Source organism: Sceloporus occidentalis, unplaced genomic scaffold (genome assembly GCF_023333645.1).
Source record: "Sceloporus occidentalis isolate IW3139 unplaced genomic scaffold, rSceOcc1.0.p SCAF_1, whole genome shotgun sequence".
NCBI classification, from domain to species: Eukaryota; Metazoa; Chordata; class Lepidosauria; order Squamata; family Phrynosomatidae; genus Sceloporus; species Sceloporus occidentalis.
This window is the reverse complement of record NW_028316981.1, coordinates 146,114,229-146,128,685: the sequence shown is the minus strand read 5'-3', so window position 1 is coordinate 146,128,685 and position 14,457 is coordinate 146,114,229. Positions and strand designations below refer to the sequence as shown.

The window sequence follows — 14,457 nt, the reverse complement described above, 5'->3', positions numbered from 1 at the left end:
GAGAAGTCCCAAGAAGTCTTTCTTTTTTTCTTCCTTCCTTCCTTCCTTCCTTGCCTCCCTCCCCAGCCCTGTCTCCCCGGGCGCTCCGTCCCAGACCGTGGCCTCGGCTTCCCTGCGGGCGACTCCGGGCCCCAGGCGTTGCGGAGGCAGCCCCAGGCGCCCCGGAGCCAGCCCCCGGCCCGCCATTGGCCCAGCAGCCTCCCGGGGGCGGGACGAGGGAGCCGGCGGCACCAGGCCTGGAGGGAGAGGGAGGGAGGGAGGGAGGAGGGAGGCCCCTCCATCATCATCACATGGGTCTCCCTCAAAAGCCAGGCAGAAGCCTATGCGGCGCCTTCATTCGCCAAAGGGAGCAGCGGCAGCAGCGGCGGCGGCGTCGTCGAGGCAGCGCGAGGGGATGCTCTGAAGCTGAGCCTCCTGGATCTGCCCCGCCAGCTTCCCTGCCCGGCTCCTTTAAAAACAACAAGAGCAGCAGCAGCAACGACGACATAAAACCATCACCGGCAGGTAAGGGCTTCCTTTCTTCCAGCCTGACTCGGAACACCTTTTGTCTTAAGGAGGATTATCATCATCATCATCATCAACAACAACAACAACAGGCGAGACAAGTGCTGCTGAACTTCTCCAGGATGCGGCTATATTCCCCAGGATCAGCAGACTTCAATGTCTGGGGTTTGGGGATTTTGCTTTTGTTTTAATGGCTTGCTAGAAGTAGGAGAGACACCAAATCATCATCATCATCATCATCCTCTTCCTCATCTTCATCTTTTTTCCTTCTTTTCCTCTCCACCTTCTCCTCTTCCTCCTCTTCCTGTTCTTCCTCATCCTCTTCTTCTCATCTTCCCCTTCTCCTCCTCCTCTTTCTCTTCTGCTTCTGCTTCTGCTTCTTCTTCCTCTTCTTCTTCTTCCTCCTCCTCCTCTTCTAGGTTCCCACAAGCACCAGCTTCCCTCTCTGGAAGTTGCTGAAACAGTTCCAGGTAGATGTGTTTGGAATTGTTGAGGGTTGTTTTGGGCGCTTAACTCTTTTGGAGCTGCCTTTGCAACGGAACTCTTCTGGATTGGAAGTTAGCAAATAATGCTGCCAGCTACACTTGCACCCTGGATTATTTTTGCTACCCTCCCCCCCCCCCCCCATTTATCCCTCCTTCCCCTGTGGCTCCAACTGTGTTGGTGACTCAGGCAAAGACCACAGCATGGAGACCTTTAGGTCCTCATCCCCAAGAGCTCTGGAACCTCTTCCACAACTGCCTCCAGTGCCACATTGCTTTCCGAGATGCACCCAAGCCACTCTTGGTGGATTCCTCCTCCGTAAACTGTATATCTGAGTGACTTCTATTCTTGTTTGGCCAAGAGCAAGGACTGGAAGCAAAAGATTAGCCAGTGTGTGTCTTAGGGTTTGGGAGAGATTGCATCACTTGAGCTTGATTCGTCAGAGTTTCCTCCCTCCCTTCCTTTTTTCTTCCTTCTTTTTCTTCTTTATTTAAAAAAATATATAAAAAATAAAAAAGAACAAATCATTTTGCCTCTGCTGTGGCCTGTCAGAGGCTTTGCCATCTGAAAAGAGTTTGCGCCAGAGCTGGAATGTGAGCAGCTCCTGCAGCTGAGCAATTATGGAGCTGAGAAATAAAAGGATAGCTCTCCCCTGTCATTCTTTCCCAGGGTTTCTTTCCCTCTTCTGCCCTTTAGACTTGTGTGTTTTCTGTATTCAGCTGCTCACCTTCTCAACCCTCCATGGCTTTTCCATCCTTATGAGCTGCTTGTGCATGACACCCCCTGATGGGGACTCCTGTCATTTCTAGATACTTGGTCATCCTCTAGAAATATCTTGCCATCTTCTGCAAGCAGTCAAGATCAAAAAACCTTCCCCTTCCCCCACAACAACATTATTGTGCTTCTTGGTTTGGTGTCTTTTTTTAAAATCCATTCTGATTATTTATTTATGGGGAAAAGAAAAGCAACAACAACAGCAAACTTGCATCCTATCAACATGAAATCTTGGAGGATTAATAGGATCCTTGGCAAGATATATCTAGAGGATGACCAAGTATCTAGAAATGGCAAAGTCTATGCTACTCACCAGCTGCTCATAAGGGTGCCTTGCATCTTAAGAAAAACCAGTGGGGAAGGGGGCAAATGGAGTGGGGTCCACATTAATAGCTTATCAGTAATGGAAGTCTGAAAAGATGAGGAAAAAATGGAAGAGGAGGGCACGCTCCGACCATTGATTTTGCACTCTGGCTCCCAGCTACTCTGTTTACTCAAGGCACAGGAAGGCAACAGTTCAGTTCACCTTAGCAACATGGGCCTCGAACAGCCTCAGCAGAGGTGTGCACTGTCGACTGGGGAATAAATGCTATGTGCTCATTAACAATGCACTCCTTCTTTTCTCTCTTTCCCCCTCACTCCTCTCCCAAGCCTTTTGACACCTCTGATCAGCACGTGTGTGTGTGTGTGTTTAACTTGCTTGTCTACTACTCTTTCATCAGTAGTAGAAGTATATACTATACTATAGAGGTATAGTCATGTTAGTTTGGAAAATCAGTCTGCAAAGAGGCCTTGTAGCACCTTTGAGACTAACTGAAACAGAGAAGTCAGTAGCATGAGCTTTGTTAGACTTCTGCCTACTTCCTCAGATATATGTGTGTGTGTGTGTGTGTTTTCCATCTATGTAACTGTTAACCATTCAGTGTGAGTGTGAAATAGCTTGTGCTCCAGTGCTTCCATCTTAGTAGAGCTTGCACGGGTTCAGAACATACCCTCCCACACAGACGCCCATTCTGTTGCTCCAAAAAGCAAGCAAGCAAGCAAGCAATATCTGTATATCTTTAAACAAAAAGACTGCTTTAAGCTTCTTCAAGGAGATATGTAGTTAGCTTTGCACTTGTAGTCCTGCTCCCAGCGCCTAAACTTTGTTTATGGGTGAGGAGGAGCCAGATCGGTAATATAGTCCTCTAGCAGGTGGGCTCACTGTGTTTGCTCTCCAAGCAGAGTGTGGGAAGGCTGGCGGCAGGCAGATGTAAAAACAGATTGGAAGAGCAGGGCTATGCAGAGATGCAGACAGTGGCGAGCCTCTTGGGACTCATGAACTTGTTCTGTGTGAATAGGCAGGCCCTGGATGCTTGGCAAGGCACTTGGTAAACATGTGTGACTTTTTGAGCGGAAAAGTCTGTGGCTGTAGTACTGCATGTCCACTTTGGATAGAGAGACTGATGGGGCATCTACATTTCCACAGGAAGGTGTATGTGTGTAGGTACAAGTGAGTAACACACAGGTGGCAGAGAAGGGGAAGGAGAGTTCAGAATCTCCAGGGACTATGAAAGGATGCTTTTACTGCTAGAACTATAGGCTGGGAGATCATTTTATTTCAAGCTCACTCCAGATTCTATGTCTGAGCCAAAACTGTCTGACACTATAGCACTGCTGTTGTGTATGCATCTCTTAGAAAATTCATTAGTGTAAAAGAGAGATGTGGGTATCTTCCAAATATTTCCAGGCCCTGATAACTAGAAGATATTCTGCCATGCCATCCCATGTGGGATTGATTTCTGCATCTACTTGTGGAGAATTATCACCTTTGCCTGGAGATTTACTGTGAATGTTAACCTGCTGCCTCCCCTCCCCTGTTTGTATCCTAGTTACTTTAAGAAGATATGGGCAATTTGTGCATTTAAAATAAAGAAGATAGTTATCCTGTAACCAAGGCTGGTGGAGTGTGTGTGTGTGTGTGTGTGTTGTAGGTTACAGCTTTGTTGCATGAACTATTAGATGCAGTCTATAAATAACGGAAAAAGCTGTACCCCAGGCTCTTTGTTTGAAGATCCATTTAACCAACCTGTGTGTAAGTTTTGCTTCCAAAGGCATAATCCATGAAGTGGTGAAACTCTATTAGCTAATAATACCATGCAAATGTACAACATATGGAACAATTACTATTACTGGTAATGGAAATCTGCCAATAATAGGTACTCAGTGCTATTTCAAGGCTTCTAAATTGAGCAAGCATTTCATAGGAAGCTTGGTATTATGTTTGAGTGATGCTTGGAATTTGATCCAGTGCCCAGAGGTCAAGGTGGTTTTGGAAAGTCTCATATAGACATCCTTTCAGATTTTATAACTGGCCTGTTTTCCTCTTTTAAATCCAAGGAAAAATTAACCCCAGACAGCATGGCATACGAAAATAATTTGAACATGAAGGTGTAACATGATGGTGATTATAGGATGTGGTCCCTGGCAAGGAGCAATCTTCAGACCAATAAAACTATCCTTTAGTTAACTTTTTATTTGGGATGGAATATATTAATAGGAATTTGACTCATTCTTATGCAGCTCTTTTAATCTTATTTATAAGCCAACAGTAAAACAGTGCAAATTGAGCCCTGAAAGTAGTTTTGATTTATAGGGTTAGATATTGGCAGAACTAGATACCAAATAAGTGGTTTTTTGGAAAACTTAACTTTTCCCTTGAAAGCAAATTTCAGACTAGGGACTGGTAAAAATCCTCTTTCATTTCACTTTTGATAAGAAGTTAGCTGAATTGGAAATTTCTTCACATTCAAGATGGAAAGAACTTGAGTTGGCTGTTGCTGTTTTTAATCAAAAGGGGAAGAAACTAAAGCCAATAAATCTGTCTATCCAGGCCCAGGGCATAGAGTATTTTCACTCTTAAATGTCAGTTTCAATCCCAGTGAATTAAGCCTCTGAATAAACACTGGATTTGAGTTGCCACCTCTATTTCTGGATTCACCTTATCTTTAACAGCAGCATGACAGGCAGGTTAAACACAAACTTCTTCATGCTGGAAAGATGTGTATCTGCTGAACCTTGCCATTGCAGATGGGGAAGAATTTTAATTGATTTATTTTTAATGTTATCATTTGCCATCTGGGTGGCTTCAACATATGGTGACCCTGTGAAGAGACAACCCCCCCCCCCCATTGCATGCATTTTATTGCATGTAGTTTATGACAAGAAGAACTTTAATTGTTGGAGGGGGAGAAGGTGAAACAGGAAGATTCACCCATCTCTACATAGAATAGGTATACATTTTAGGCCTGTAATGTTATCTTATAGCCAGAGAAGGAATGCACATTTGTAGAATACTGGGTTGTTGAAAGCTGCCAAAAGATAGGATGAAATAAAAAGCAGACTGGTGAGTAATTTCAGGAGGCTGTTACCCATCAAAAACTGTTTTCAGCACCCATGGAAAGACCTCTAATATTTCCTGGCTAGACTTTCCATTTCCAACCATTTGAGAAGATCTGCTTTCTGTTATCTGGTAAAGTACCTGACATATAAAGTTACTTTATGCAGCTGTGACCCAGAAAATGACATAAAAGTTTGCACAGCATCATCTGGTGTGGTGCTTTGAAGATCATGTGGACTAAGAAAATTTAATTCTATTTTTGTTGTGTGCTAGATTTCTGGGGTTAAATATACTATGATCAGATGCTTATTGGATAGGAATGCTTTCCTTTTGGATGACCTGCTGTCTTTCTTTTGAACCAATGAGGAGTTATTTGTTTTAACTGCAGAGTGGATTGGAATTCATATGATGTAAGACCTGTGTTTATGGAGAACAGAGTTCAAATCCATTCTTAGCTGAGTGACTTTGGGCAAGTCACTCTCTGTCAGCCTTGGAGGAAGGCAAAGACAATCCCCTCTCTTGCCCAGAAAACCCTATGATAGGTTCAACTTAGGGTCAGCATAGGTCTGAAATTACTTGAAAGCACACAACAACAAAGATCTGTGTTGCAATTCAATTTAAAATGTATCTTAGTCTACACACAGAAAGGCTGTTGTTGTTGTTGTTGTTGTTGTTGTTGTGTGTCTTCAAGTCATTTTCAACTTACGGGGTTTTCTTGGCAAAGTTTGTTCAGAGGAGGTTTGCCATTGCCTTCACCTGAAGCTGAGAGCCTATGACTTGCCCAAGGTCAGCCAGTGGATTTTATGGCCAAGGAGGGAAGATCAAACTCTGGTGTTCAGAGTTGCAGTCCAACACTCAAAGCACTATGCCATGCTGGTTCTAGAAAGGCAGCGAATGAATATGTTTAAATACTAATGATGAAAATGACAATAATAATAAAAATCAGGTCATCCTAACTATGGCTTGTATTGCCTGCTGCCATTTTAAATCACCTGGATTAATGTGGTGAGATGGAAGATGAGAAAGGATGGCTTTTATTTCACTAAAAGAAACTGAACCATCTTCCAAGTTTGCAGTTTTAATAAAGAAAGATATCTGGAACCCTATGCACACTTATCTAAGACTACATTTAGAGTTTAGTTTTCAGTGTCAGCATCTACAATGTATTAGTGTGTGTGTGTATGTGTGTGTTTGTACATTTGTGTGCTTAAGCAGGAAAACAGAAAGCAACTTAATGAAGACATGAGCCAGTGCATAGTATAAATGGCAGCCCTTTAACTTTGCAGTTCAAAGCTAATAGCTGTGCTCCTGCAGAAGTCAATTTTGGGTAGCCAATATTTTTATTCACATTTTAGACTTTGACATTAAGAAAAGTATATGCTCTGATTTGGCAAGGGAGCTATGGATAAGGAAACAGATTTTAAATGCCTAGGCAGCATGGAGGCAGATTATCTCCTGATTAGCTGGATGGGTCTTCTGATTTGGGTAAGAATGTGCCACCCCTCCTAGCCTCCCTAGTTGTTGTAAGTGGCTACTTGCCCATAACCAGAGGAAAATCAAGACCATAACTTAATTTCTTCAGTAAATACTCTTGGCAGTTGGCAAGACTTGCTCTTGATACATGTATTTACAATACAGGAGATGCCATATTTTTGGTTTGGGAAGCAGAACGAGAGTTGAAAAATTTCTCTATCTATCCATCCATCCATCCATCCATCCATCCATCCATCCATCCATCCATCTATCTATCTATCTATCTATCTATCTATCTATCACTGCTCCAAGACACTCCCAGCCAGCATGGTGATTACACATGCTATCTGGTGGATTCTGAGAGTTGTAGTCATCAGAATTAAGTTTTCTAAGTGCTAACAGAAGGGGTAGTTACCTCATTTATATTTACTGGACTTAATGAACTCAGTTCTCCCCCTGCCCTTCAAAACTAAGATACAGATTTCCATAAAGTTTATATTCATATTTACTCCACGGGCAATAAGCAGCATTTGCAGCTAATATCCTTATGTTAAATGCTTACCATCAAGCACTTTGGATTTACTGTCCATATAGTGGCTGCATTAACTCATTTCTGAAACAATAAAAACAGTCCCCAGTGCATGCTTTTTAACAAACTTGTATTTAACAAAGGGGCAGTGCAGGTAAAGAGTACATTTTAATTGGATGCAACAACATTAAAACTGGTACAAGTCACTTCAAAGATTTTCTGTTCTAGGAATCTTAAATTGGTTGTGATATCTATTGACAATTGCTACCTGTGGCAAGGTAGTACATATTATGTTTTGGAGCAGAGCTAGGGAATCTGTGGCTTCTATATCTCATTGGATCGCTTCTCCCACTATCCCAACAGGAGTTGATGGGAGATGGAATCAGATGAGATCAGTAAGGCCAGAACGTGCCTATCCCTGGATTAAAGGAAATTCCCTCTGTGCACCTAGAAAGATGTTTAGGAATCATGAGATAGAACTAACAGTGAACCCCAAAGGCAAAATGCTGCCTGAAAGCTTGCTTTGTTGGGCAGTTTGGAAGCATTGTCTTATTTCCTTCTTTTACATGGTATGGCCGTGCCATACTGACTTGGAGATTCTGGAAGTAGTACTCCCAAAAAGTAACTTTTCCAAACTAAAGTCTTGTATACAGATCAGATGTGGCTCCAAAAACTCTCTCAAACTTTTGGCAGTTTTAGTATGATATCATTATACCCATCTCTGAAGACATTCTATATATTGGATACATTTATAAGTATTGTGTAGAGAAACTTAAGGTGACTTTCTTTTAAGATGAAGATTCTTGCCTTCTCAGCCATAGTGAGTTGCCACTGAATCAACTGTGCAGTCCTAGAATGAATAAAAGTTGCTTTAAACTATTGGGGAAGGGGAATAAAAAATATAGGGGTGTATTTGTAACAAGATTTGCTGACATAAAATATTTTTGTTCTTGTTGCAGGCCATGTCTCCTCGTGGCAGATGATTAGTTGCTAAGATAGCTTTGAATATTGGAAGACTCTCTCCTTGGCACAGTCAAAGGCAGACGGAGGCACCAGCTTCTCCCTTTTTTTCATCTGAGTGTGTTCCACTAGAGCATTCAAAACTGTTTCTCCAAAGGGTTCTGCAGAAACTCAGACTGTTTTCTAAAGCAGAAGCACCAGAGTCCACAGCGGAAGCGATGGGCAGCGTGCGAACCAATCGCTACAGCATAGTTTCCTCAGAAGAGGACGGCATGAAGTTGGCAACCATGGCAGTTGCCAATGGCTTTGGAAATGGAAAGAGCAAAGTACATACCAGGCAGCAGTGCAGGAGCCGGTTTGTCAAGAAAGATGGCCATTGCAACGTTCAGTTCATTAATGTGGGTGAAAAAGGCCAGCGTTATCTAGCAGACATCTTTACCACCTGTGTTGATATCCGCTGGAGGTGGATGTTACTTATCTTCTGTCTGGCTTTCATCCTCTCATGGCTGTTTTTTGGTTGTGTGTTCTGGTTGATTGCCTTATTGCACGGGGACCTAGAGAATGGGGACAGACCTTGTGTCTCTGAAGTGCGCAGCTTCACTGCGGCCTTCCTTTTCTCCATCGAAACACAAACTACAATTGGCTATGGCTTTAGGTGTGTTACAGATGAGTGTCCCATTGCAGTCTTCATGGTGGTTTTCCAGTCAATAGTTGGCTGTATCATTGATGCCTTCATCATCGGCGCTGTCATGGCTAAGATGGCTAAACCGAAAAAGAGAAATGAAACTCTCATCTTCAGCCATAATGCTGTAATAGCTATGAGGGACGGAAAGCTGTGCTTGATGTGGCGAGTTGGGAATCTGCGTAAAAGCCATTTGGTAGAAGCCCATGTGAGAGCCCAGCTTCTCAAATCGCGAATCACTACCGAAGGAGAATACATCCCTCTAGATCAAATAGACATCAATGTTGGGTTTGACAGTGGGATAGACCGCATATTTTTGGTTTCACCCATTACAATTGTCCATGAAATAGATGAAGAGAGCCCTTTGTATGACTTATGTAAACAAGACATGGACAATGCAGACTTTGAAATTGTAGTAATATTAGAAGGCATGGTGGAAGCCACTGCCATGACCACACAGTGCCGCAGCTCATATCTGGCAAATGAAATTCTCTGGGGCCACCGGTATGAGCCTGTACTTTTTGAAGAGAAAAACTACTACAAAGTGGATTATTCTAGGTTCCACAAAACATATGAAGTGCCGAACACACCCCTCTGCAGTGCCAGAGACTTAGCAGAAAAGAAATACATCCTTTCTAATGCAAATTCATTTTGCTATGAGAATGAAGTAGCCCTAACGGGCAAAGAAGAAGAGGACAGTGACAATGGGGTGCCTGAGAGCACTAGTACAGACACCCACCCAGACATGGACCATCACAACCAAGCAGCAGTGCCCCTAGAGCCTAGGCCTTTAAGGCGAGAATCTGAAATATGACTGAAGGAAATGATTTCCACTTTGGTTGAAATCTGTCTCTCAGTTAATAGGCATGCTGCTTTGAGAAGTAGCTGCAAACAGTTTTTCAGATGATGGTACTGTTGAAGAGATGGGCATACTGCCCTGAGGAGTCAACCTAGGCTGGCTTTTAAGTGCTGTCTTCAGAGGAGATACAAGAAAAAGTGTGAACTTGGAACAAGAAGCACTATGTCAGCTCATGACTAGAAGGCACATATATGTTGTAGAATAAATTAATGTATATATTTTTTTACAAAACTTGAACTTGCAGGCAAGCTTTGGTTGAGTTGTATTGTTTGTCATCTGTTTTCTCTCTCTCCCAAAATGCTTCTCTCTTGGGAACAAGAATGTTTTTTAATGGCATAATAAAGGCAAGAGGCTGCCTTACTTTTTTTTAAAAAAAAGTTGCTGCTAACTACATGAACACAAATGATAATTATTTTTTGTCATAGTGTAGTATTCATGTTTCTTTCATACATACTTTTAAACAACAACAACAACACAACGGTGGTGGTGGGAGCAGAGACCCTCAGCTAGCTTCAGAGCTCTTTGGCAATCAGTCAAAGTGACTGGTGATGCCAGGATATCTGAACATTTAGTTGAGGCCAGTAGTTTGGTGGCTAGAATCAATTTCTCTCCATACTATCCAGTTACATAAGGGGTGTTATGTAACACAAGGCCGGGCAGTAGCCTACAGCAAGTTTTTTTCCCCTTTAAAAATGCGTTAGGGAAAGGAATGAGATTTTTTCCCCATCTAAAATATGTTTTAATTTCAAACTACCTAACTGAATACCAAAGACAGAAAAAATGCAGTTTTGCACAGTGAACTTTAATCAAAAATATAGAACAGGCTGCTTTCAGACTGTTTTCCTCCCCAAAGATTCTTTATGTGTGGAGTATTTTGTAATGCACCTTATTCTGAAAGTAAAGCTGAGAATACATTTTGTTTCAACATCCCAACCTGGGGAAATAAGCTCATTCCTACTTACATATATACATACATTTCTCATAAGTCTGAGAAACAATGTTGAGTTCAGGGAGCTAACACCAGCAAGATGATGGCAGAAGGTCAAATGTTAGGCCATGTGTACATTCCAAAGCAGCTTCTGTAACCCCATCACAAGTGGACTGGCATTTTGAGAGACTAAGCCCTCAAAGCAACCAAGGCCATCATTAGGAGCCATTTGATGTTCAGTCTATTTGTTTGGCAAGCATTTGGAAATGTTTTGCAAGCATTGGCAAAACTTTTGATTCTATCCGAAAAAGTGGCTTGACTATAGCAGATGTCTGTTAATGAAGAAACAGGCTGGTTCCAGGAGAGGTGAAACTGACATGGGATAATCCAAAAGAAGGATCTCAGTGGTTATGTTTTTGGTGGGACACCTTCTCTTTGCGAGGATTAGGGTGGCAGCAAGTGGATCTGTCCTACTATTGTCTAGATTGTTGAGGGGATCATAGTTTGAAGGGGATAATGTTGTGGAAGAGTTCCCTCTTCTTGCTTTTAATGACTTGATCAGCCTTAGTGGGATGATTAGTGGATGCAAATTCTGTACCAAAAGTTTTGAACAGCTACTGAGACCTTCTGCTGAACTGTGACTTTAATGGTATTTTTGGATCACTTGCCAAGAATGCTTTAAAGATTTTCTGTGCCTCTAAGATCAAGTGTACCATTTTAGTTGTCCCCATAGGTTATTGACATGCAAACCCCCCCAACAGGTAGGAATTGAGGATAACACCAAGCATTCAAACTCAAAACGCTTACAGTATTGGACCCCCCCCCCCCTTATGCTGTTACAAATAGCTTGTTCTGGGTCTAATGTTGTTTTCTGTTACATCTGGAGATTTTATCCTGTGCAAAACAGAAGTAATGTGGCATTTCTCATAAGATGGAATTTACTTTAAACAGAATAGGTGGGTTCTGGGCTGCAAAAATTGGCAAACAGGTTTGTTTGCTTTTCCTCTTAAGGCAGATATTGATGTACCATGTGTTGAGGCTAATTATGTAGAAGAAGAAAAAGTGAGGGGAGCTAAATTTGCATGGAAATCTGGTGAGTCTCTGGGTCAGAGAAACAATGAAAGCAACTGAACCTGACTTGTGCTGCTATTGTGATATATTTCTGCAAAGGAAAATAAAGCGCAAACCAAAGAGTATTTAGTGACATGTTTTAAAAAGAAGGAGGAAGCTACTCAAAAAATGCACAAAGCTCCCACTTGCAAGACATGAGATGATATATGGAAGGGTGAATAGAGAAAGTGTTGAATATGTTTGTTTTTAAAATGAACACTCACAGAAAGGGATTTTTCTTTTTAAAAATCTATTGTTTCTTCTCCTTTTTCTGGTGCAGACATTATTGTTGATCTTTCTTTTCCAAGATGCAGGGTTTTCTGTTTTTAGATTTAGAAGAAAAAAATAAAGAAAAAAATATACACTTTTATAAAGTTTATCAAGTATTTTCCTATTTAAAGCCAAATGTAAATAGAAGTCCATTTGAAAAGATAAAGACAAAGAGATGCCAAGATGGCATCAGTTAGAACCTTTGATGCTACTGGCTAGCATGGTTTTAACAAATATTTGAAAGCCTTATGGGATTTCTAATGATAAGAGGTTTTTGTTGTTATTTATTTAGGCATGAATGTTTGATTGTGTTTTTTCCTTGCTATTGGCATTTTTATTCCTGCTTTCAGTTTGCTAGAGACTTGATGAAAGTGGATAATCTATTGAACTCTTTGTTGGTTTAGACACCCCCCCCCCCCCATTTCTTTTAAGTAACCCTTTGGTCTAATTCCAATTGCTTGTACCAGCTAGAGTAGATTCATCAAATCAATGTGTTGATTTACAATTCAGCAGTTGATTAAACAGGTCTGCTCTAGCTGAGATTAATAATTGGGTTTCGGCCGTTTTCTTTACCTGTTGGCTTCTGCATAGGGAAACTGTTAGGAAGAAATTTTAATCTGTATAGATATCATGGTACCTGCCCTTAATTGTTGTCTTCATAATTCTTTTAAAAGAAACAAATAAACCATGCCTCGGGAAGCCTGGTTCCATAATCTTTGGGAAGCTACAGAAACGGTGTGTTTTTAAGTAGCCAATAAGGACAATTGTGCAAAGTGTTGAGTGGTATACCTTGGTGGTGCAATCGTCAACCACTTAATGCTGATGGGAAATTTCCCATTTGACTTCACTGGAATGTGGATTGCAATACTTAAGTCCTCAAGCCACAGATATGAGTTAAGGCACAAGCAGTAATTTTCCTCTTCCCTAAAAATACTTGAATGGGGGCCCTTTTCTTATATAGGACTGTCTGACACAAGGCACATCTAAGGTGGGCTATGCAGCTCTGTTGTTTTTTTATTGGTGGTCTGGTGTGAGTTTTCAAGTTAATAAGATCACTGCATGTGTGTATCCTCTGGGTATACAGTGCAAGCACAAGTCATCATTTTTTGTTTGTTCTTCATTTTATCACTTGCTTTTGGCAAAGACAAAGGGTTCTGAGTCCACTATTTTTGTCCTCTTGTGTCTGTGTGTGTGTGTGTGTGACTGCAAAGTAAAACTGAGAAGTACTGTAATGTCTTTTTTTTTTTAAAAAAACACACACACAAACAAACCCGGCTGCTGCTGACCATTTTCAAGATAGGAGGGTGCTGCATTGTTGCCATCCCAGAGGCAACCTGAGAGTTCTCTTTTTCTTCTCATAAATGGGTTTTCTGTCCTGCAGCTGTTTGTAAGGTGAACAAACCAATAGGCATTCGACAATCGTTCTCCCTTACTATTTTCCTGTTTGCAGCCTTTTGTATCTTGGTCTTCCTAATGTACTGCACAAATCATGGACTGCTTTTTATATATATATATAAATATAAATATTATGTCTTATTTTATTATTTCTAAATAAATAAAAAATAAAGTATTCTTGCACATTTTATGTCCACTCTGTTGAAATCAAACAGATTATATTTGGCTGCAGCATGCAGAGCAAGTGTGACATAGTGGTTTAAGTGCTGGATGAGGACTTCAGGAGACCAGGGTTCAAATCTCCATTTGCCCATGGAACCCACTGGGCAGGTCACACTCTCTCACCCTCAGAGACAGGCAGCAGTAAATCCTCTCTGAACAAATCTTGCCAAGAAAACTCCATGATAGGTTCAAGTAGGAAATGACTTGGACAACACAAGAACAACAAAAAACAAACTGCTCATTCTGGATCTGAAAGTAGTTTGTGCAGCAAAATTACATTGCCCCACATCCCTCTAGTACCTTGTGGGGGTGGTGGCTCCCATCAGCTCTAAGACCTAAGCAACATAGTCAGTGGCCAAGAAAGATAGGAAATGTCCAAAGGCACCCAATGAGCCACTGATTGGACAATCCTGCTTTAGTAGGACACCTCACACCATCATCATCATCATCATCATCATCATCATCATCATCATCATCGTCATCATCTATTTGTATAGTGCCATAAATTTACATGGCACTTTAAAGGTACAATCAATTTAAAACAATTAAATCCTGCCAAAGGAGTACAATCTAAAAATAATAAAATATAAAACTACATAATAACTATAAACCAATTAGTCCAATAAACAATTAATACATTCTGAAGATGTATGTTTAAAAGATGAGTGTCTTTATTTTACAAGTACAAAACCCCTTACAATTGTAGCTTCTTATATTTGGTGGGGTGGGGGATCCTTCTTCATTGTTACATGTTAAGTATGGGATGAAAACAACAGATGAATCCTAATTTTCCAGGAATCTCTGTTAAACACTTATTTCTTCTCTCCTGTTTTTTTTTTTTTTTGCAAAGATATGAGGGATCTTGTGAAAGGCCTTACTGAAATCAAGA

The 14,457-nt window shown here is 41.2% G+C and overlaps 1 protein-coding gene across 1 annotated transcript; it reads left to right on the top strand.

Annotated features, from left to right (window-relative positions):
* Window positions 1-341: 341 nt before the first annotated feature.
* On the top strand, window positions 342-14,057 carry KCNJ2 (potassium inwardly rectifying channel subfamily J member 2). Its single transcript, XM_089540358.1, has 2 exons — window positions 342-504; window positions 8,102-14,057. Exon 2 carries the CDS (start codon window positions 8,321-8,323, stop codon window positions 9,596-9,598), a length of 1,278 nt encoding a protein of 425 aa, XP_089396484.1. The 5' UTR covers window positions 342-504; window positions 8,102-8,320; the 3' UTR covers window positions 9,599-14,057.
* Window positions 14,058-14,457: the final 400 nt, after the last annotated feature.

Excerpts from the sequence above, each read along its gene's own strand:
- KCNJ2 (XM_089540358.1), top strand. The coding sequence starts at position 8,321 with ATGGGCAGCGTGCGAACCAATCGCTACAGCATAGTTTCCTCAGAAGAG.